This window comes from Oncorhynchus clarkii, chromosome 27 (genome assembly GCF_045791955.1).
Source record: "Oncorhynchus clarkii lewisi isolate Uvic-CL-2024 chromosome 27, UVic_Ocla_1.0, whole genome shotgun sequence".
Classification (NCBI taxonomy): Eukaryota; Metazoa; Chordata; class Actinopteri; order Salmoniformes; family Salmonidae; genus Oncorhynchus; species Oncorhynchus clarkii.
In genome coordinates, this window is record NC_092173.1 from 50,303,068 (window position 1) to 50,327,991 (window position 24,924).

General features: G+C 45.3%; 1 protein-coding gene across 1 annotated transcript in view; it reads right to left on the minus strand.

Moving 5' to 3' along the window:
* LOC139385502 (contactin-5-like) overlaps positions 1-24,924 on the minus strand; it is a 535,984-nt gene that overhangs the window by 192,304 nt on the left and 318,756 nt on the right. Inside the window, exons 8-10 of the mRNA XM_071130610.1 lie at positions 24,386-24,488; positions 3,729-3,910; positions 347-483 (exon numbers count right to left, since the gene is read on the minus strand). Of these exons, the coding sequence (XP_070986711.1) occupies positions 347-483; positions 3,729-3,910; positions 24,386-24,488 (422 nt within the window). The remainder of the gene's footprint in view (positions 1-346; positions 484-3,728; positions 3,911-24,385; positions 24,489-24,924) is intronic.

Consider the following 24,924-nt stretch of genomic DNA (forward strand, 5'->3'; position numbering starts at 1 on the left):
AAAATGCCAAAATAATTGCTGTGTATTCTAGAACTGGGAAATGCCTAAATAATTGCTGTGTATTCTAGAACTGGGAAATGCCTAAATAATTGCTGTGTATTCTAGAACTGGGAAATGCCTAAATAATTGCTGTGTATTCTAGAACTGGGAAATGCCTAAATAATTGCTGTGTATTGTAGAACTGGGAAATGCCTAAATAATTGCTCTGCATCTTGTAACTTCCTGCCTGTGTGTTCTTCCCTGAGTGTGAGTACCTGTGGTGTGAGTACCTGTGGTGTGTGTGGTTCCCGGTGTGTGATTAGCTGTGGTGTGAGTACCTGGTTGTGAGTAGCTGTGGTGTGAGTACCTGTGGTGTGAGCGGCTCTCCATTGCGGAGCCAGCGGTAGGTGGGTCTAGGCTTCCCTGTGGCCTTGCACTCCCAGTGCAGCTGATCTCCACTGTCCAACTGGCTGTCGTTTATCGTGCTGATCCACTGGGGGAAGGCTGGGGAGGAGAGAACAGATGAACATCCTTATAGAGTATGGAGTGTTTGAGCTGGATAACACAACAGTATTATAGAGGATGATGTTATTCCCTCCAGTGTTTCAGTTTGTTAGTTAGAGACCTCCCCCTTAGATATTCACTCCTGTGTTATCTATCTATCTATCTATCTATCTATCTATCTATCTATCTATCTATCTATCTATCTATCTATCTATCTATCACATCACACACACACACACACACACACACACACACACACACACACACACACACACACACACACACACACACACACACACACACACACACACACACACACACACACACACACACACACACACACACACACTTTCCACAGACTTGGGGCGACATGCTTCCTGGGCACCTATATTCCCTGGCTACTCATCCCATGCACACACACTCTCTCTGACACTTCCTGTGCATCAATACTCCCTGGGTACTCTCAGTGGGAGCCTCGTTGGTAGCAGGCTGCATGTCATTTAAACAGGTCAGCATGTTGTGTGAACCTTTATTGTGAGCAGAGACCTTCCTGACCATAATCATCCAATCAAACCACAGATAAAAGGCCATATCACTCTGAATAAACATCCACTCCAAACCACAGATAAAAGGCCATGTCACTGTGAATAAACATCCAATCAAACCACAGATAAAAGGCCATGTCACTTTGAATAAACATCCAATCAAACCACAGATAAAAGGCCATGTCACTGTGAATAAACATCCAATCAAACCACAGATAAAAGGCCATGTCACTGTGAATAAACATCCAATCAAACCACAGATAAAAGGCCATGTCACTGTGAATAAACATCCAATCAAACCACAGATAAAAGGCCATATCACTGTGAATAAACATCCAATCAAACCACAGATAAAAGGCCATGTCACTGTGAATAAACATCCAAACAAACCACAGATAAAAGGCCATGTCACTGTGAATAAACATCCACTCCAAACCACAGATAAAAGACCATATCACTGTGAATAAACATCCAATCAAACAACACAACAAGTGACTTTACATTCCTTAAATTCAATCTCTTTAACAGGATGATACCAGTCCGACACAGAAAGATGTTTGTCTTCAATCCATCAGGTGGGTGTTTGGTCTTGTCTTCATTCCATCAGGTGGGTGTTTGGTCTTGTCTTCATTCAATCAGGTGGGTGTTTGGTCTTGTCTTCATTCAATCAGGTGGGTGTTTGGTCTTGTCTTCATTCCATCAGGTGGGTGTTTGGTCTTGTCTTCATTCAATCAGGTGGGTGTTTGGTCTTGTCTTCATTCAATCAGGTGGGTGTTTGGTCTTGTCTTCATTCAATCAGGTGGGTGTTTGGTCTTGTCTTCATTCAATCAGGTGGGTGTTTGGTCTTGTCTTCATTCAATCAGGTGGGTGTTTGGTCTTGTCTTCAATCCATCAGGTGGGTGTTTGGTCTTGTCTTCATTCCATCAGGTGGGTGTTTGGTCTTGTCTTCATTCAATCAGGTGGGTGTTTGGTCTTGTCTTCATTCCATCAGGTGGGTGTTTGGTCTTGTCTTCATTCCATCAGGTGGGTGTTTGGTCTTGTCTTCATTCAATCAGGTGGGTGTTTGGTCTTGTCTTCATTCAATCAGGTGGGTGTTTGGTCTTGTCTTCATCCATCAGGTGGGTGTTTGGTCTTGTCTTCATTCCATCAGGTGGGTGTTTGGTCTTGTCTTCATTCCATCAGGTCTTGTCTTCATTCCATCAGGTGTGTGTTTGGTCTTGTCTTCATTCCATCAGGTGGGTGTTTGGTCTTGTCTTCATTCAATCAGGTGGGTGTTTGGTCTTGTCTTCAATCCATCAGGTGGGTGTTTGGTCTTGTCTTCAATCCATCAGGTGGGTGTTTGGTCATCAGGTGGGTGTTTGGTCTTGTCTTCATTCAATCAGGTGGGTGTTTGGTCTTGTCTTCATTCCATCAGGTGGGTGTTTGGTCTTGTCTTCATTCCATCAGGTGGGTGTTTGGTCTTGTCTTCATTCAATTAGGTGGGTGTTTGGTCGGCAGTATTACCTAGCCATTATACAAGTGGCTAAATAATATGAAAAACTACAAATGTACCTCTATGTGCATCTGCATAGTAATAAAATGAAACAAATCATCTTTGAACAATTAGTTATTTATGACGTAAACATAAACAGCAACAAAAACTGAACAGGGAGAGAAGAACAGGAAGTTGACACTATTCAGTAAGACTACATAATGGATGATAATCCATTGGACATCCTCTGCCAAACCTAATCACTGTAAAACATGTCGCAGACTATGGGTATTTCTTCCATTGATGACATAATGCCCACTTCATCTCAGTCAGTGACATTCTCCTCCTGATAAGAGCAGACAGGACTGGGTTGATAGATATTCTACAGTAGGTGTCAGGGAGCAGACAGGACTGGGTTGATAGATATTCTACAGTAGGTGTCAGGGAGCAGACAGGACTGGGTTGATAGATATTCTACAGTAGGTATCAGGGAGAACACAGGACTGGGTTGATAGATATTCTACAGTAGGTATCAGGGAGCAGACAGGACTGGGTTGATAGATATTCTACAGTAGGTGTCAGGGAGCAGACATGACTGGGTTGATAGTTATTCTACAGTAGGTATCAGGGAGAACACAGGACTGGGCTGATAGATATTCTACAGTAGGTATCAGGGAGCAGACAGGACTGGGTTGATAGATATTCTACAGTAGGTATCAGGGGTGCAGACTAGGACTGGGTTGATAGTTATTCTACAGTAGGTATCAGGGAGAACACAGGACTGGGTTGATAGTTATTCTACAGTAGGTATCAGGGAGCAGACATGACTGGGTTGATAGATATTCTACAGTAGGTATCAGGGAGCAGACAGGACTGGGTTGATAGATATTCTACAGTAGGTATCAGGGTGCAGACAGGACTGGGTTGATAGATATTCTACAGTAGGTATCAGGGAGAACACAGGACTGGGTTGATAGGTATTCTACAGTAGGTATCAGGGACAGGACCAGAAGATGAATAGCAGACTGGTTTAGACTGGTTTAGAGAATGGGCACAACAATAATTAGTCTTCATAACCGCCAAACACACTATAATCCTAGTAGTATCAGTCAAGTCCAAACCAGAACAAACTGCCCAATAAAACAATGAAACAAAAGCACAGCAGTCTTTACCAATACCATATTAACACCAGAACAATGTGACTCCAGTCCAACCATCACATAACTTACTGTAGACCTGGATGTGTCCCTTAAAGGCTGTTCCTCCTCTGGGGTTCTCTGCTTTACATTCGTAGGTCCCTGAGTCTTCCAGCTGTACATTAGGGATCTCCAGAACAGCCTGGGACTTCCTCAGACGAGCCTTCTTAGGGATGTTACCGTTCATCTTCCTCCATGTGATTGTCGGGACTGGACTAGCAGGAGAGGAGAGGGTTAAAATCCTAGGTAACAGGATTAGCAGAGAGGAGAGGGTTAATATCCTAGGTGACAGGACTAGCAGGAGAGGAGAGGGTTAAAATCCTAGGTAACAGGACTAGCAGAGAGGAGAGGGTTAATATCCTAGGTGACAGGACTAGCAGGAGAGGAGAGGGTTAATATCCTAGGTAACAGGACTAGCAGAGAGGAGAGGGTTAATATCCTAGGTGACAGGACTAGCAGAGAGGAGAGGGTTAATATCCTAGGTGACAGGACTAGCAGGAGAGGAGAGGGTTAAATCTAAGGTGACAGGACTAGCAGGAGAGGAGAGGGTTAATATCCTAGGTGAAAGGACTAGCAGGAGAGGAGAGGGTTAATATCCTAGGTGAAAGGATTAGCAGGATAGGAGAGGGTTTAAATCTAAGGTGACAGGACTAGCAGGAGAGGAGAGGGTTAAAATCTAAGGTGACAGGACTAGCAGGAGAGGAGAGGGTTCAAATCTAAGGTGACAGGACTAGCAGGAGAGGGTTAAAATCTAAGGTGACAGGACTAGCAGGAGAGGAGAGGGTTCAAATCTAAGGTGACAGGACTAGCAGGAGAGGAGAGGGTTCAAATCTAAGGTGACAGGACTAGCAGGAGAGCAGAAGGTTAAAATCCAAGGTGACAGGACTAGCAGGAGAGGAGAGGGTTCAAATCTAAGGTGACAGGACTAGCAGGAGAGGGTTAAAATCTAAGATGACAGGACTAGCAGGAGAGGAGAGGGTTCAAATCTAAGGTGACAGGACTAGCAGGAGAGCAGAAGGTTAAAATCCAAGGTGACAGGACTAGCAGGAGAGCAGAAGGTTAAAATCCAAGGTGACAGGACTTTCAAATCTAAGGTGACAGGACTAGCAGGAGAGCAGAAGGTTAAAATCCAAGGTGACAGGACTAGCAGGAGAGGAGAGGGTTCAAATCTAAGGTGACAGGACTAGCAGGAGAGGGGTTAAAATCCAAGGTGACAGGACTAGCAGGAGAGGAGAGGGTTCAGGTGACAGGACTAGACAGGACTAGCAGGAGAGCAGAAGGTTAAAATCCAAGGTGACAGGACTAGCAGGAGAGGGTTAAAATCTAAGGTGACAGGACTAGCAGGAGAGGAGAGGGTTAATATCCTAGGTGAAAGGACTAGCAGGAGAGGAGAGGGTTAAAATCCTAGGTAACAGGACTAGCAGAGAGGAGAGGGTTAAAATCTAAGGTGACAGGACTAGCAGGAGAGGAGAGGGTTAATATCCAAGGTGACAGGACTAGCAGGAGAGGAGAGGGTTACATCCTAATACATCTGTACAATTGAACAGGAAATAAGCATTGAAAGAAATTGTGGATAGTAGGACTGTAGAGTGGATAGTGTACAGGATAGGAGACTGGAGAGTGGACAGTGTACAGGATAGGAGACTGGAGAGTGGACAGTTGACAGGATTATATAGGAGACTGGAGAGTGGACAGTTGACAGGATTATATAGGAGACTGGAGAGTGGACAGTTGACAGGATAGGAGACTGGAGAGTGGACAGTTGACAGGATTATATAGGAGACTGGAGAGTGGTACAGTTGACAGGATAGGAGACTGGAGAGTGGACAGTTGACAGGATTATATAGGAGACTGGAGAGTGGACAGTTGACAGGATTATATAGGGAACTGGAGAGTTGACAGGATTATATTGGGGACTGGAGAGTGGACAGTTGACAGGATTATATAGGAGACTGGAGAGTGGATATTTGACAGGATTATATAGGGGACAGGAGAGTGGACAGTTGACAGGATTATATAGGGGACTGGAGACTGGATATTTGACAGGATTATATAGGAGACTGGAGAGTGGACAGTTGACAGGATTATATAGGGAACTGGAGAGTGGACAGTTGACAGGATTATATTGGGGACTGGAGAGTGGACAGTTGACAGGATTATGTAAGAGACTGGAGAGTGGATATTTGACAAGATTATATAGGAGACTGGAGAGTGGACAGTTGACAGGATTATATAGGAGACTGGAGAGTGGATATTTGAAATTATTATATAGGAGCCAGGAGAGTGGATATTTGACAGGATTATATAGGGGACAGGAGAGTGGATAGTTGACAGGATTATTTAGGAGACTGGAGAGTAAATCGTTGACAGGATTATATAGGAGACTTGAGAGTGGATATTTGACAGGATTATATAGGGGACAGGAGAGTGGATAGTTGACAGGATTATATAGGGGACTGTAGAGTGGATAGTTGACAGGATTATATAGGAGATTGGAGAGTGGATATTTGACAGGATTATATAGGGGACTGGAGAGTGGACAGTTGACAGGATAGGAGACTGGAGAGTGGATATTTGACAGGATTATATAGGAGACTGGAGAGTGGACAGTTGACAGGATTATATAGGGAACTGTAGAGTGGATACTTGACAGGATTATATAGGGGACTGGAGAGTGGACAGTTGACAGGATTATATAGGGGACTGGAGAGTGGACAGTTGACAGGATTATATAGGGGACTGGAGAGTGGATACTTGACAGGATTATATAGGAGACTGGAGAGTGGATATTTGACAGGATTATATAGGAGACTGGAGAGTGGACAGTTGACAGGATTATATAGGGGACAGGAGAGTGGATATTTGACAGGATTATATAGGAGACTGGAGAGTGGACAGTTGACAGGATTATGTAAGAGACTGGAGAGTGGACAGTTGACAGGATTATATAGGAGACTGGAGAGTGGATATTTGACAGGATTATATAGGAGACTGGAGAGTGGACAGTTGACAGGATTATATAGGGGACAGGAGAGTGGATATTTGACAGGATTATATAGGAGCCTGGAGAGTGGACAGTTGACAGGATTATATAGGAGACTGGAGAGTGGACAGTTGACAGGATTATATAGGAGACTGGAGAGTGGACAGTTGACAGGATTATATAGGGGACTGGAGAGTGGATTTTTGACAGGATTATATAGGGGACTGGAGAGTGGACAGTTGACAGGATTATATAGGGGACTGGAGAGTGGACAGTTGACAGGATTATATAGGAGACTGGAGAGTGGACAGTTGACAGGATTATATAGGAGACTGGAGAGTGGACAGTTGACAGGATTATATAGGAGACTGGAGAGTGGACAGTTGACAGGATAGGAGACTTGACAGGATTATATAGGGGACTGGAGAGTGGACAGTTGACAGGATTATATAGGGGACTGGAGAGTGGACAGTTGACAGGATTATATAGGAGACTGGAGAGTGGATATTTGACAGGATTATATAGGAGACTGGAGAGTGGACAGTTGACAGGATTATATAGGAGACTGGAGAGTGGACAGTTGACAGGATTATATAGGAGACTGGAGAGTGGATATTTGACAGGATTATATAGGGGACAGGAGAGTGGATAGTTGACAGGATTATATAGGGAACTGGAGAGTGGATATTTGACAGGATTATATAGGAGACTGGAGAGTGGATATTTGACAGGATTATATAGGGGACTGGAGAGTGGACAGTTGACAGGATTAAATAGGGGACTGGAGAGTGGACAGTTGACAGGATTATATAGGAGACTGGATAGTGGATAGTTGACAGGATAGGAGACTGGAGAGTGGATAGATGACCGGATTATATAAGAGAATTGATATTGGATATTTGTTGGGTAGCATACTGGATAGTAGGTTAAATTGCACGCATCCTTGCAATATAAACTGATACATAATACATGTGTGTTTTGCATCCATACACTAACACCTTGTGGTGTACATACTTCCCAGTGTGAATACTATGGTGTTGCCTTCAAAGAAAAGAGAAAATGGGTTTGAAGCTGTCAACTACCTGCTATTCAATAGAAGAAAAGCAAACAGGCTCATATTGAAAATAAATCAATGTGTTCTTTTAATGTGATCTTTATAATCAATATTTCTTCTTTCCCAATATTCTCTTCCCCTTTACATATTGATCTTGTCACTAAGTATTATTGTAAAAAAAAAACACTTGAAAACGCCATGGTTCATCTCAAGAGATTTCATCTCTTGAACTGAGATGTTATAGTGCAGGGTGAACTGAGATGTTATAGTCCAGGGTGAACTAAGATGTTATAGTCCAGGGTGAACTGAGATGTTATAGTCCAGGGTGAACTGAGATGTTATAGTCCGGGGTGAACTGAGATGTTATAGCCCAGGGTGAACTGAGATGTTATAGTCCGGGGTGAACTGAGATGTTATAGTCCAGGGTGAACTGAGATGTTATAGTCCAGGGTGAACTGAGATGTTATAGTCCAGGGTGAACTAAGATGTTATAGTCCAGGGTGAACTGATATGTTATAGTCCAGGGTGAACTGAGATGTTATAGTCCAGGGTGAACTGAGATGTTATAGTTCAGGGGGAACTGATATGTTATAGTCCAGGGGGAACTGAGATGTCATAGTCCAGGGGGAACTGAGATGTTATAGTCCAGGGTGAACTGATATGTTATAGTCCAGGGTGAACTGAGATGTTATAGTCCAGGGTGAACTGAGATGTCATATTCCAGGGTGAACTGAGATGTTATAGTCCAGTGTGAACTGAGATGTCATAGTCCAGGGGGAACTGAGATGTTATAGTCCAGGGGGAACTGAGTCCAGGTGGAACTGAGATGTTATAGTACAGGGGGAACTGAGATGTTATAGTCCAGGGAGAACTGAGATGTCATAGTCCAGGGTGAACTGAGATGTTATAGTCCAGGGTGAACTGAGATGTTATAGTCCAGGGTGAACTGAGACGTTATAGTCCAGGTTGAACTGAGATGTTATAGTCCTGGGGGAACTGAGATGTCATAGTCCAGGGTGAACTGAGATGTTATAGTCCAGAGTGAACTGAGATGTTATAGTCCAGGGTGAACTGAGATGTTATAGTCCAGGGTGAACTGAGATGTTATAGTCCAGGGTGAACTGAGATGTTATAGTCCAGGGTGAACTGAGATGTTATAGTCCAGGGTGAACTGAGATGTTATAGTCCAGGGTGAACTAAGATGTTATAGTCCAGGGTGAACTGAGATGTTATAGTCCAGGGTGAACTGAGATGTTATAGTCCAGGGTGAACTGAGATGTCATAGTCCAGGGTGAACTGAGATGTTATAGTCCAGGGTGAACTGAGATGTTATAGTCCAGGGTGGTTATAGTCCAGGGTGAACTGAGATGTTATAGTCCAGGGTGAACTGAGATGTTATAGTCCAGGGTGAACTGAGATGTTATAGTCCAGGGTGAACTGAGATGTTATAGTCCAGGGTGAACTGAGATGTTATAGTCCAGGGTGAACTGAGATGTCATAGTCCAGGGTGAACTGAGATGTTATAGTCCAGGGTGAACTGAGATGTTATAGTCCAGGGTGAACTGAGATGTCATAGTCCAGGGTGAACTGAGATGTCATAGTCCAGGGTGAACTGAGATGTCATAGTCCAGGGTGAAATGAGATGTTATAGTCCAGGGTGAACTGAGATGTTATAGTCCAGGGTGAACTGAGATGTTATAGTCCAGTGTGAACTGAGATGTTATAGTCCAGGGGGAACTGAGATGTTATAGTCCAGGGTGAACTGAGACGTTATAGTCCAGGGTGAACTGAGATGTTAAAGTCCAGGGTGAACTGAGATGTTATAGTCCAGGGGGAACTGAGATGTTATAGTCCAGGGTGAACTGAGATGTCATAGTCCAGGGTGAACTGAGATGTTATAGTCCAGGGTGAACTGAGATGTTATAGTCCAGGGTGAACTGAGATGTCATAGTCCAGGGTGAACTGAGATGTCATAGTCCAGGGTGAACTGAGATGTCATAGTCCAGGGTGAAATGAGATGTTATAGTCCAGGGTGAACTGAGATGTTATAGTCCAGGGTGAACTGAGATGTTATAGTCCAGTGTGAACTGAGATGTTATAGTCCAGGGGGAACTGAGATGTTATAGTCCAGGGTGAACTGAGATGTTATAGTCCAGGGTGAACTGAGATGTTATAGTCCAGGGTGAACTGAGATGTTATAGTCCAGGGTGAACTGAGATGTCATAGTCCAGGGTGAACTGAGATGTTATAGTCCAGGGTGAACTGAGATGTTATAGTCCAGGGTGAACTGAGATGTCATAGTCCAGGGTGAACTGAGATGTCATAGTCCAGGGTGAACTGAGATGTCATAGTCCAGGGTGAACTGAGATGTTATAGTCCAGGGTGAACTGAGATGTCATAGTCCAGGGTGAACTGAGATGTTATAGTCCAGTGTGAACTGAGATGTCATAGTCCAGGGGGAACTGAAATGTTATAGTCCAGGGGGAACTGAGTCCAGGGGGAACTGAGATGTTATAGTCCAGTAAGAACTGAGATGTCATAGTCCAGGGGGAACTGAAATGTTATAGTCCAGGGTGAACTGAGATGTTATAGTCCAGGGTGAACTGAGATGCTATAGTCCAGTGTGAACTGAGATGTCATAGTCCAGGGGGATCTGAAATGTTATAGTCCAGGGGGAACTGAGTCAGGGGGAACTGAGATGTCATAGTCCATGGGGGAACTGAGATGAGATTATAGTCCAGGGTGAACTGAGATGCTATAGTCCAGGGTGGTTATATTCCAGGGTGAACTGAGATGTTATAGTTCAGGGTGAACTGAGATGTTATAATCCAGGGTGAACTGAGATGTTATAGTCCAGGGAACTGAGATGTCATAGTCCAGAACTGAAATGTTATAGTCCAGGGTGAACTGAGATGTCATAGTCCAGGGTGAACTGAGATGCTATAGTCCAGTGTGAACTGAGATGTCATAGTCCAGGGGGATCTGAAATGTTATAGTCCAGGGGGAACTGAGTCCAGGGGGAACTGAGATGTTATAGTCCAGGGTGAACTGAGATGCTATAGTCCTGGGTGGTTATATTCCAGGGTGAACTGAGACGTTATAGTTCAGGGTGAACTGAGATGTTATAATCCAGGGTGAACTGAGATGTTATAGTCCAGGGTGAACTGAGATGTTATAGTCCAGGGTGAACTGAGATGTCATAGTCCAGGGTGAACTGAGATGTCATAGTCCAGAGTGAACTGAGATGTTATAGTCCAGGGTGAACTGAGATGTTATAGTCCAGGGTGGTTATAGTCCAGGGTGAACTGAGATGTTATAGTCCAGGGTGAACTGAGATGTCATAGTCCAGGGTGAACTGAGATGTCATAGTCCAGAGTGAACTGAGATGTCATAGTCCAGAGTGAACTGAGATGTTATAGTCCAGGGTGAACTGATATGTCATAGTCCAGAGTGAACTGAGATGTTATAGTCCAGGGTGAACTGAGATGTTATAGTCCAGGGTGGTTATAGTCCAGGGTGAACTGAGATGTTATAGTCCAGGGTGGTTATAGTCCAGGGTGAACTGAGATGTTATAGTCCAGAGTGAACTGAGATGTTATAGTCCAGGGTGAACTGAGATGTTATAGTCCAGGGTGGTTATAGTCCAGGGTGAACTGATATGTCATAGTCCAGAGTGAACTGAGATGTTATAGTCCAGGGTGAACTGAGATGTTATAGTCCAGGGTGGTTATAGTCCAGGGTGAACTGAGATGTTATAGTCCAGGGTGGTTATAGTCCAGGGTGAACTGAGATGTTATAGTCCAGGGTGAACTGAGATGTCATAGTCCAGGGTGAACTGAGATGTCATAGTCCAGAGTGAACTGAGATGTTATAGTCCAGGGTGAAATGAGATGTTATAGTCCAGGGTGAACTGAGATGTTATAGTCCAGGGAGAACTGAGATGTCATAGTCCAGGGTGAACTGAGATGTTATAGTCCAGGGTGAACTGAGATGTTATAGTCCAGGGTGAACTGAGATGTCATAGTCCAGGGTGAACTGAGATGTTATAGTCCAGGGTGAACTGAGATGTCATAGTCCAGGGTGAACTGAGATGTCATAGTCCAGAGTGAACTGAGATGTTATAGTCCAGGGTGAACTGAGATGTTATAGTCCAGGGTGGTTATAGTCCAGGGTGAACTGAGATGTTATAGTCCAGGGTGAACTGAGATGTCATAGTCCAGGGTGAACTGAGATGTCATAGTCCAGAGTGAACTGAGATGTTATAGTCCAGGGTGAACTGAGATGTTATAGTCCAGGGTGAACTGAGATGTCATAGTCCAGGGTGAACTGAGATGTCATAGTCCAGGGGGAACTGAGATGTTATTGTCCAGGGTGAACTGAGATGTTATAGTCCAGGGTGAACTGATATGTCATAGTCCAGGGTGAACTGAGATGTTATATTCCAGGGTGAACTGAGATGTTATAGTCCAGGGTAAACTGAGATGTCATAGTCCAGGGTGAACTAAGATGTTATAGTCCAGGGTGAACTGAGATGTCATAGTCCAGGGTGAACTGAGATGTTATAGTCCAGGGTGAACTGAGATGTTATAGTCCAGGGTGAACAGAGATGTTATAGTCCAGGGTGAACTGAGATGTTATAGTCCAGGGTGAACTGAGATGTCATAGTCCAGGGTGAACTGAGATGTTATAGTCCAGGGTGAACTGAGATGTTATAGTCCAGGGTGAACTGAGATGTTATAGTCCAGGTTGAACTGAGATGTCATAGTCCAGGGTATCTCTGAGTCTCTCTCTACCCAAACAACCTCCAGCTGAGAACCATGTCTGTGACTACATGATGTATTCAGATCAGGTTATCAGCCCAACTAATCATCATGATTTCTATGATTAGTGTGTGTGTGTGTGGCTGTTCATCATCCGTTTGTTGATGCTCCTCTATGCCCTTGTGACTGCTCTGCTCTCTCCACGATAGACGGGTTGAACATGTGGCAGGAGAACATCATACTATACTATATAACTATGTGAAGCTGTGTATGACAGCTTCATTTGACAGCTCTCAGAAAGATGGAACTGTGACAGCCAGGGAAACCGCCGGTGCTCCCATCCATCATCCATCACTCGGCCCATCCATCATCCATCATCCATAACTCGGCCATTCCATCAGCTATCATCCATCACTCTGCCCATCCATCATCCATCACTCGGCCCATCCATCATCCATCACTCGGTCCATCCATCATCCATCATCCATCACTCGGCCCATCCATCATCCATAACTCGGCCATTCCATCAGCTATCATCCATCACTCGGCCCATCCATCATCCATCACTCGGCCCATTCATCATCTATCATCCATCACTCGGCCCTTTCCATCATCCATCACTCGGCCCATCCATCATCCATCATCCATCACTCGGCCCATCCATCATCCATCACTCGGACCATTCATCATCCATCATCCATCACTCGGACCATTCATCATCCATCATCCATCACTCGGCCCATTCATCATCTATCATCCATCACTCGGCCCATCCATCATCTATCATCCATCACTCGGCCCATCCATCATCCATCCCTCGGCCCATCCACCATCCATCACTCGGCCCATCCATCATCCACCATCCATCACTCGGCCCATCCATCATCCATCATCCATCACTCGCCCCATCCGTCATCCATCACTCGGCCCATTCATCATCCATCATCCATCACTCGGCCCATCCATCATCCATCACTCGGCCCATTCATCATCTATCATCCATCACTCGGCCCATCCATCATCCATCACTCGGCCCATCCATCATCCATCATCCATCATCCATCACTCGGCCCATCCATCATCCATCACTTGGACCATTCATCATCAATCATCCATCACTCGGCCCATCCACCATCCATCCTCCATCAACCATCCATCATCCATCACTCGGCCCATCCATCACTCAGCCCATCCACCATCCATCACTCGGCCCATACATCATCCATCACTCGTCCCAGATGTTACATCACTTGTAGAATGTTCATCTGTTCAAAATTCACAAGGACATTTTTATACGTGGAGTGAAGTGATCTCTGATTACTGTCTGCTCTAATGGAGTGTAGGGATGTCTGATTACTGTCTGCTCTAATGGAGTGAAGTGATGTCTGATTACTGTCTGCTCTAATGGAGTGAAGTGATGTCTGATTACTGTCTGCTCTAATGGAGTGAAGTGATCTATGATTACTGTCTGCTCTAATGGAGTGAAGTGATGTCTGATTACTGTCTGCTCTAATGGAGTGAAGTGATGTCTGATTACTGTCTGCTCTAATGGAGTGAAGTGATGTCTGATTACTGTCTGCTCTAATGGAGTAAAGTGATGTCTGATTACTGTCAGCTCTAATTGAGTGAAGTGATCTCTGATTACTGTCTGCTCTAATGGAGTGTAGTGATGTCTGATTACTGTCTGCTCTAATGGAGTGAAGTGATGTCTGATTACTGTCTGCTCTAATGGAGTGAAGTGATGTCTGATTACTGTCTGCTCTAATGGAGTGAAGTGATCTATGATTACTGTCTGCTCTAATGGAGTGAAGTGATGTCTGATTACTGTCTGCTCTAATGGAGTGAAGTGATGTCTGATTACTGTCTGCTCTAATGGAGTGAAGTGATGTCTGATTACTGTCTGCTCTAATGGAGTGAAGTGATGTCTGATTACTGTCTGCTCTAATGGAGTGAAGTGATGTCTGATTACTGTCTGCTCTAATGAAGTGATGTCTGACACTATCTGCTCTAATGGAGTGAAGTGATGTCTGATTACTGTCTGCTCTAATGGAGTGAAGTGATCTATGATTACTGTCTGCTCTAATGGAGTGTAGGGATGTCTGATTACTGCTCTAATGGAGTGAAGTGATGTCTGATTACTGTCTGCTCTAATGGAGTGAAGTGATGTCTGATTACTGTCTGCTCTAATGGAGTGAAGTGATCTATGATTACTGCTGCTCTAATGGAGTGAAGTGATGTCTGATTACTGTCTGCTCTAATGGAGTGAAGTGATGTCTGATTACTGTCTGCTCTAATGGAGTGAAGTGATGTCTGATTACTGTCTGCTCTAATGGAGTGAAGTGATGTCTGATTACTGTCTGCTCTAATTGAGTGAAGTGATCTCTGATTACTGTCTGCTCTAATGGAGTGTAGTGATGTCTGATTACTGTCTGCTCTAATGGAGTGAAGTGATGTCTGATTACTGTCTGCTCTAATGGAGTGAAGTGATGTCTGATTACTGTCTGCTCTAAAGGAGTGAAGTGATGTCTGACACTATCTGCTCTAATGGAGTGAAGTGATGTCTGATTACTGTCTGCTCTAATGTAGTGAAGTGATGTCTGTAACCCTTACAGTGTGTAGTGGTTGTCAAACATTATGATTATACCACTAAGGGAGGTCAATGTCAGTGTACTCAAGGGGACAACAAGAGATTGGATTATAGAATTGAAACAGCTTGGAACAAGTCCTTATTTCTAATGTAATATCTCCAGTATCAATACGTCTAGCTTCCAGACATGACATAAGGGTTACAGACATTACATAAGGGTTGCAGACATTAAAAAGAGATACAGACATGACATAAGGCTTACAGACATTAAAAAGAGATACAGACATGACATAAGGGTTACAGACATTAAAAAGAGGTGCAGACATGACATAAGGGTTACAGACATTAAAAAGAGGTACAGACATGACATAAGGGTTACAGACATTAAAAAGAGGTGCAGGCATTACATAACGTTTACAAACATGACATAAGGGGTACAGACATGACATAAGGGGTACAGACATGACATAAGGGGTACAGACATGACATTTCTACTCTACATGTCCATACACCAAGGTATGTGAGAATGTTCTAGTGCTGGAAGCTAGACGTATTGATACTTGAGATATTACATCAGAAATAAGGACTTGTTCCAAGCTGCTTCAATTCTATAATCCAATCTCATGTTGTCTCCTTGAGCACACTGACATTGACCTCCCATAGTGGTAAAATCATAATGTTTGAGTAAGCACGCAGTCATGGGAGGAGATGGGAGAGTAAGCACACAGTCATGGGAGGAGATGGGAGAGTAAGGATGTAGTCAGGAGGAGATGGGAGAGTAAGGATGCAGTCAGAGGAGATAGGAGAGTAAGGATGTAGTCAGGAGGACATGGGAGAGTAAGGAGGCAGTCAGAGGAGATGGGAGAGTAAGGAGACAGTCAGAGGAGATGGGAGAGTAAGGATGTAGTCAGAGGAGATGGGAGAGTAAGGATGTAGTCAGAGGAGATGGGAGAGTAAGGATGTAGTCAGAGGAGATGGGAGAGTAAGGATGCAGTCAGAGGATATGGGAGAGTAAGGTTGTAATCAGGAGGAGATGGGAGAGTAAGGAAATAGTCAGGAGGAGATGAGAGAGTAAGGATGTAGTCAGAGGAGATGAGAGAGTAAGGATGTAGTCAGAGGAGGAGATGGGAGAGTAAGGATGTAGTCAGAGGAGATGGGAGAGTAAGGATGAGGTCAGGAGGAGATGGGAGAGAAAGGATATAGTCATAGGAGATGGGAGAGTAAGGATGTAGTCAGGAGGAGATGGGAGAGTAAGGATGTAGTCAGAGGAGGAGATGGGAGAGTAAGGATGTAGTCAGAGGAGGAGATGGGAGAGTAATAATGTAGTCAGAGGAGATGAGAGAGTAAGGATGTAGTCAGAGGAGGAGATGGGAGAGTAATAATGTAGTCAGAAGAGATGGGAGAGTAAGGATGTAGTCAGAGGAGGAGATGGGAGAGTAAAGATGTAGTCAGAGGAGATGGGAGAGTAAGGATATAGTCAGGAGGAGATGGGAGAGTAAGGATGTAGTCAGAGGAGATGGGAGAGTAAGGATGTAGTCAGATGAGATGAGAGAGTAAGGATGTAGTCAGAGGAGGAGATGGGAGAGTAATAATGTAGTCAGAGGAGATGAGAGAGTAAGGATGTAGTCACAGGAGGAGATGGGAGAGTAATAATGTAGTCAGAAGAGATGGGAGAGTAAGGATGTAGTCAGAGGATATGGGAGAGTAAGGATATAGTCAGGAGAAGATGGGAGAGTAAGGATGTAGTCAGAGGAGATGGGAGAGTAAGGATGTAGTCAGGGGAGATGGGAGAGTAAGGATGTAGTCAGGAGGAGATGGGAGAGTAGGGATATAGTCAGGAGGAGATGGGAGAGTAAGGATGTAGTCAGAGGAGATGGGAGAGTAAGGATGTAGTCAGGAGAAGAGATGGGAGAGTAAGGATATAGTCAGGAGGAGATGAGAGAGTAAGGATGTAGTCAGAGGAGGAGATGGGAGAGTAAGGATGCAGTCAGAGGAGATGGGAGAGTAAGGGTGTAGTCAGGAGGAGATGGGAGAGTAAGGATGAGGTCAGAGGAGGAGATGGGAGAGTAAGGATGTAGTCAGTGGAGATGGGAGAGTAGTGATGTAGTCAGAGGACATGGGAGAGTAAGGATGTAGTCAGAGTACATGGGAGAGTAAGGATGTAGTCAGAGGAGTTGGGAGAGTAAGGATGCAGTCAGAGGAGACGGGAAAGTAAGGATGTAGTCAGGAGGAGATGGGATGGTAAGGATGAGGTCAGGAGGAGATGGGAGAGAAAGGATATAGTCAGAGGAGATGGGAGAGTAAGGATGTAGTCAGGAGGAGATGGGAGAGTAAGGATGCAGTCAGAGGAGGAGATGGGAGAGTAAGGATGTAGTCAGAGGAGATGGGAGAGTAAGGATGAGGTCAGGAGGAGATGGGAGAGAAAGGATATAGTCATAGGAGATGGGAGAGTAAGGATGTAGTCAGGAGGAGATGGGAGAGTAAGGATGTAGTCAGAGGAGGAGATGGGAGAGTAAGGATGTAGTCAGAGGAGGAGATGGGAGAGTAATAATGTAGTCAGAGGAGATGAGAGAGTAAGGATGTAGTCAGAGGAGGAGATGGGAGAGTAATAATGTAGTCAGAAGAGATGGGAGAGTAAGGATGTAGTCAGAGGAGGAGATGGGAGAGTAAAGATGTAGTCAGAGGAGATGGGAGAGTAAGGATATAGTCAGGAGGAGATGGGAGAGTAAGGATGTAGTCAGAGGAGATGGGAGAGTAAGGATGTAGTCAGATGAGATGAGAGAGTAAGGATGTAGTCAGAGGAGGAGATGGGAGAGTAATAATGTAGTCAGAGGAGATGAGAGAGTAAGGATGTAGTCACAGGAGGAGATGGATGTAGAGTAATAATGTAGTCAGAAGAGATGGGAGAGTAAGGATGTAGTCAGAGGATATAGGGAGAGTAAGGATATAGTCAGGAGAAGATGGGAGAGTAAGGATGTAGTCAGAGGAGATGGGAGAGTAAGGATGTAGTCAGGGGAGATGGGAGAGTAAGGATGTAGTCAGGAGGAGATGGGAGAGTAGGGATATAGTCAGGAGGAGATGGGAGAGTAAGGATGTAGTCAGAGGAGATGGGAGAGTAAGGATGTAGTCAGGAGAAGAGATGGGAGAGTAAGGATATAGTCAGGAGGAGATGAGAGAGTAAGGATGTAGTCAGAGGAGGAGATGGGAGAGTAAGGATGCAGTCAGAGGAGATGGGAGAGTAAGGGTGTAGTCAGGAGGAGATGGGAGAGTAAGGATGAGGTCAGAGGAGGAGATGGGAGAGTAAGGATGTAGTCAGTGGAGATGGGAGAGTAATGATGTAGTCAGAGGACATGGGAGAGTAAGGATGTAGTCAGAGGACATGGGAGAGTAAGGATGTAGTCAGAGGAGTTGGGAGAGTAAGGATGCAGTCAGAGGAGACGGGAAAGTAAGGATGTAGTCAGGAGGAGATGGGATGGTAAGGATGAGGTCAGGAGGAGATGGGAGAGAAAGGATATAGTCAGAGGAGATGGGAGAGTAAGGATGTTGTCAGAGGAGATGGGAGAGTAAGGATATAGTCAGGAGGAGATGGGAGAGTAAGGATGTAATCAGAGGAGATGGGAGAGTAAGGATATAGTCAGCAGGAGATGAGAGAGTAAGGATGTAGTCAGAGGAGGAGATGGGAGAGTAAGTATGCATTCAGGAGGAGATGGGAGAGTAAGGATGAGGTCAGAGGAGGAGATGGGAGCGTAAGGATGTAGTCAGTGGAGATGGGAGAGTAAGGATGTAGTCTGAGGACATGGGAGAGTAAGGATGTAGTCAGAGACATGGGAGAGTAAGGATGTAGTCAGGAGGAGATGGGAGAGTAAGGATGTAGTCAGAGGAGATGGGAGAGTAAGGATGTAGTCAGGAGGAGATGGGAAAGTAAGGATATAGTCAGGAGGAGATGAGAGAGTAAGGATGTAGTCAGAGGAGGAGATGGGAGAGTAAGGATGCAGTCAGAGGAGATGGGAGAGTAAGGATGTAGTCAGGAGCAGATGGGAGAGTAAGGATGAGGTCAGAGGAGGAGATGGGAGCGTAAGGATGTAGTCAGTAGAGATGGGAGAGTAAGGATGTAGTCAGAGGACATGGGAGAGTAAGGATGTAGTCAGGAGGAGATGGGAGAGTAAGGATATAGTCAGGAGGAGATGGGAGAGTAAGGATGTAGTCAGAGGAGATGGGAGAGTAAGGATATAGTCAGCAGGAGATGAGAGAGTAAGGATGTAGTCAGAGGAGGAGATGAGAGAGTAAGTATGCATTCAGTAGGAGATGGGAGAGTAAGGATGAGGTCAGAGGAGGAGATGGGAGCGTAAGGATGTAGTCAGTGGAGATGGGAGAGTAAGGATGTAGTCAGAGGACATGGGAGAGTAAGGATGTAGTCAGAGGACATGGGAGAGTAAGGATGTAGTCAGAGGAGATGGGAGAGTAAGGATGTAGTCAGAGGAGATGGGAGAGTAAGGATGTAGTCAGAGGAGATGGGAGAGTAAGGATGTAGTCAGGAGGAGATGGGAAAGTAAGGATATAGTCAGGAGGAGATGAGAGAGTAAGGATGTAGTCAGAGGAGGAGATGGGAGAGTAAGGATGCAGTCAGAGGAGATGGGAGAGTAAGGATGTAGTCAGAGGAGATGGGAGAGTAAGGATGAGGTCAGAGGAGGAGATGGGAGCATAAGGATGTAGTCAGTGGAGATGGGAGAGTAAGGATGTAGTCAGAGGACATGGGAGAGTAAGGATGTAGTCAGAGGACATGGGAGAGTAAGGATGTAGTCAGAGGAGATGGGAGAGTAAGGATATAGTCAGGAGGAGATGGGAGAGTAAGGATGTAGTCAGAGGAGATGGGAGAGTAAGGATATAGTCAGCAGGAGATGAGAGAGTAAGGATGTAGTCAGAGGAGGAGATGAGAGAGTAAGTATGCATTCAGTAGGAGATGGGAGAGTAAGGATGAGGTCAGAGGAGGAGATGGGAGCGTAAGGATGTAGTCAGTGGAGATGGGAGAGTAAGGATGTAGTCAGAGGACATGGGAGAGTAAGGATGTAGTCAGAGGACATGAGAGAGTAAGGATGTAGTCAGGAGGAGATGGGAGAGTAAGGATGTAGTCAGAGGAGATGGGAGAGTAAGGATGTAGTCAGGAGGAGATGGGAAAGTAAGGATATAGTCAGGAGGAGATGAGAGAGTAAGGATGTAGTCAGAGGAGGAGATGGGAGAGTAAGGATGCAGTCAGAGGAGATGGGAGAGTAAGGATGTAGTCAGGAGCAGATGGGAGAGTAAGGATGAGGTCAGAGGAGGAGATGGGAGCGTAAGGATGTAGTCAGTGGAGATGGGAGAGTAAGGATGTAGTCAGAGGACATGGGAGAGTAAGGATGTAGTCAGAGGACATGGGAGAGTAAGGATGTAGTCAGAGGAGATGGGAGAGTAAGGATGTAGTCATGAGGAGATGGGAGAGTAAGGATATAGTCAGAGGAGATGGGAGAGTAAGGATGTAGTCAGAGGAGGAGATGGGAGAGTAAAGATGTAGTAAGAGGAGATGGGAGAATAAGGATGTAGTCAGGAGGAGATGGGGGAGTAAGGATGTAGTCAGAGGAGATGGGAGAGTAAGGATGTAGTCAGAGGAGATGGGAGAGTAAGGATGTAGTCAGAGGAGAAGGGAGAGTAAGGATGTAGTCAGAGGAGATGGGAGAGTAAGGATGTAGTCAGAGGACATGGGAGAGTAAGGATGTAGTCAGCGGAGATGGGAGAGTAAGGATGTAGTCAGAGGAGATGGGAGAGTAAGGATGTAGTCAGAGGAGATGGGAGAGTAAGCATGCAGTCAGAGGAGATGGGAGAGTAAGGATATAGTCAGGAGGAGATGGGAGAGTAAGGATGTAGTCAGAGAAGATGGGAGAGTAAGGATATAGTCAGCAGGAGATGAGAGAGTAAGGATGTAGTCAGAGGAGGAGATGGGAGAGTAAGGATGAGGTCAGAGGAGGAGATGGGAGCGTAAGGATGTAGTCAGTGGAGATGGGAGAGTAAGGATGTAGTCAGAGGACATGGGAGAGTAAGGATGTAGTCAGAGGACATGGGAGAGTAAGGATGTAGTCAGAGGAGATGGGAGAGTAAGGATGTAGTCAGAGGAGATGGGAGAGTAAGGATGTAGTCAGAGGAGATGGGAGAGTAAGGATGTAGTCAGGAGGAGATGGGAAAGTAAGGATATAGTCAGGAGGAGATGAGAGAGTAAGGATGTAGTCAGAGGAGGAGATGGGAGAGTAAGGATGCAGTCAGAGGAGATGGGAGAGTAAGGATGTAGTCAGGAGGAGATGGGAGAGTAAGGATGAGGTCAGAGGAGGAGATGGGAGCATAAGGATGTAGTCAGTGGAGATGGGAGAGTAAGGATGTAGTCAGAGGACATGGGAGAGTAAGGATGTAGTCAGAGGACATGGGAGAGTAAGGATGTAGTCAGAGGAGATGGGAGAGTAAGGATGAGGTCAGAGGAGGAGATGGGAGCGTAAGGATGTAGTCAGTGGAGATGGGAGAGTAAGGATGTAGTCAGAGGACATGGGAGAGTAAGGATGTAGTCAGAGGACATGGGAGAGTAAGGATGTAGTCAGAGGAGATGGGAGAGTAAGGATGTAGTCAGGAGGAGATGGGAGAGTAAGGATATAGTCAGAGGAGATGGGAGAGTAAGGATGTAGTCAGAGGAGGAGATGGGAGAGTAAAGATGTAGTAAGAGGAGATGGGAGAATAAGGATGTAGTCAGGAGGAGATGGGGGAGTAAGGATGTAGTCAGAGGAGATGGGAGAGTAAGGATGTAGTCAGAGGAGATGGGAGAGTAAGGATGTAGTCAGAGGAGAAGGGAGAGTAAGGATGTAGTCAGAGGAGATGGGAGAGTAAGGATGTAGTCAGAGGACATGGGAGAGTAAGGATGTAGTCAGCGGAGATGGGAGAGTAAGGATGTAGTCAGAGGAGATGGGAGAGTAAGGATGTAGTCAGAGGAGATGGGAGAGTAAGCATGCAGTCAGAGGAGATGGGAGAGTAAGGATATAGTCAGGAGGAGATGGGAGAGTAAGGATGTAGTCAGAGAAGATGGGAGAGTAAGGATATAGTCAGCAGGAGATGAGAGAGTAAGGATGTAGTCAGAGGAGGAGATGGGAGAGTAAGGATGAGGTCAGAGGAGGAGATGGGAGCGTAAGGATGTAGTCAGTGGAGATGGGAGAGTAAGGATGTAGTCAGAGGACATGGGAGAGTAAGGATGTAGTCAGAGGACATGGGAGAGTAAGGATGTAGTCAGAGGACATGGGAGAGTAAGGATGTAGTCAGAGGAGATGGGAGAGTAAGGATGTAGTCAGGAGGAGATGGGAAAGTAAGGATATAGTCAGGAGGAGATGAGAGAGTAAGGATGTAGTCAGAGGAGGAGATGGGAGAGTAAGGATGCAGTCAGAGGAGATGGGAGAGTAAGGATGTAGTCAGGAGGAGATGGGAGAGTAAGGATGAGGTCAGAGGAGGAGATGGGAGCGTAAGGATGTAGTCAGTGGAGATGGGAGAGTAAGGATGTTGTCAGAGGACATGGGAGAGTAAGGATGTAGTCAGAGGAGATGGGAGAGTAAGGATGTAGTCAGAGGAGATGGGAGAGTAAGGATGTAGTCAGAGGAGATGGGAGAGTAAGGATGTAGTCAGAGGAGATGGGAGAGTAAGGATGTAGTCAGAGGAGGAGATGGGAGAGTAAGGATGTAGTCAGAGGAGGAGATGGGAGAGTAAGGATGTAGTCAGAGGAGTTGGGAGAGTAAGGATGTAGTCAGGAGGAGATGGGAGAGTAAGGATGTAGTCAGAGGAGATGGGAGAGTAAGGATGTAGTCAGAGGAGGAGATGGGAGAGTAAAGATGTAGTAAGAGGAGATGGGAGAGTAAGGATGTAGTCAGGAGGAGATGGGAGAGTAAGGATGTAGTCAGAGGAGATGGGAGAGTAAGGCTGTAGTCAGAGGAGATGGGAGAGTAAGGATGTTGTCAGAGGACATGGGAGAGTAAGGATGTAGTCAGAGGAGATGGGAGAGTAAGGATGTAGTCAGAGGAGATGGGAGAGTAAGCATGCAGTCAGAGGAGATGGGAGAGTAAGCATGCAGTCAGAGGAGATGGGAGAGTAAGGATGAGGTCAGAGGAGATGGGAGAGTAAGCATGCAGTCAGCGCAATGTCTATAGGTTTTGGTAACGACTTATTCTAAAGTGGATAATTAACTGTAAATGACTGACTTAGATAGCAGCCCCTTGAAAGCAATGTAAATAATTACCAGATTCCTTTAGTGTTAGCGTCAGATTAGAAGCTGTCTCTAGATAGAACTCCATCATACATTATTCAATACAAATAATAATTCTAAACCAAAATATGAAGTAGGGATGATAGAGGATTATGGTTATAAACTAAAAAGTATCTTGTTATGCAAAACATCCCTTAAAGCTTTGCATTAAGAAGTCAACAAGAGGGTGAAAAACATCTTCAACCAACTAACATGTTGTCATGACCATTTGTATGTCTGCGTCTGTCTGAAACCTGCCCACCAGCGGCTGCCTGGCACTCATTTTAGCAGCGTACACAATTGTTTCCATCTTTCACAGCCGTAACCTTGGCCAGATCCATCTTTCACAGCCCTAACCTTGGCCGGCTCCATCTTTCACAGCCCTAACTTTGGCCGGCTCCATCTTTCACAGCCCTAACTTTGGCCGGCTCCAGCTTTCACAGCCCTAAACTTGGCCGGCTCCATCTTTCACAGCCCTAAACTTGGCCGGATCCATCTTTCACACTTACAACGACAAACTGCAGTCAGGTCAAGACCCTGGTGAGGACGATGAGCACGCAGATGAGATTCACTGAGACATTCCTGCAGTCAGCATGCCAATGTTTAGACATATGTGGCATTGTGTTTTGTGACAAAACTGCACATTTTAGAGTGTTTCATGATCATGCTGTTTAATCAGCTTCTTGATACGCCACACCTGTCAGGTGGATGGATTATCTTGCAAAAGGAGAAATGTCACTAACAGGGATGGAAGCTTTTTACACGTATGGAACATGTCTGGGATCGTTACATGTTTCGTTTGTATTTTTTCTTCAGTGTAAGTGGATCTACTGGTGGTTTTTGCTCAGGGTGGCAAAATTATGGCGCATGTCCCAAAATTCCCAAGATTTCCAGAAATCCTGGTTGATGAATTCCTAAATTTCCTGTTTATTCCTTCCCAATTCCAGGACTATATTAATTTTAGGAATTGTAATCCTAAATTTCACCATAAAGGATGCTTCTGTACTTACTTCCCCAGGGCGAAACACTCCAGCCTCACGGTGACTCCTCTGGCAGCCGGGACAGACAGGGGGAAATGCACCTCGATTTTAGGCTCATATTCTCCCATTAGACCTGTAAAACACGGTAACAGAGGAAAGAGAGCTATAAAACAACAGACATTCCCCAGCCATGTCCAGCCATGTCATTAAACAGACATTCCCCAGCCATGTCCAGCCATGTCATTAAACAGACATTCCCCAGCCATGTCATTCAACAGACATTCCCCAGCCATGTCCAGCCTTGTCATTCAACAGACATTCCCCAGCCATGTCCAGCCTTGTCATTCAACAGACATTCCCCAGCCATGTCCAGCCATGTCATTCAACAGACATTCCCCAGCCATGTCCAGCCTTGTCATTAAACAGACATTCCCCAGCCATGTCCAGCCTTGTCATTTAACAGACATTCCCCAGCCATGCCATTCAACAGACATTCCCCAGCCATGTCCAGCCTTGTCATTCAACAGACATTCCCCAGCCTTGTCATTCAAAAGACATTCCCCAGCCAT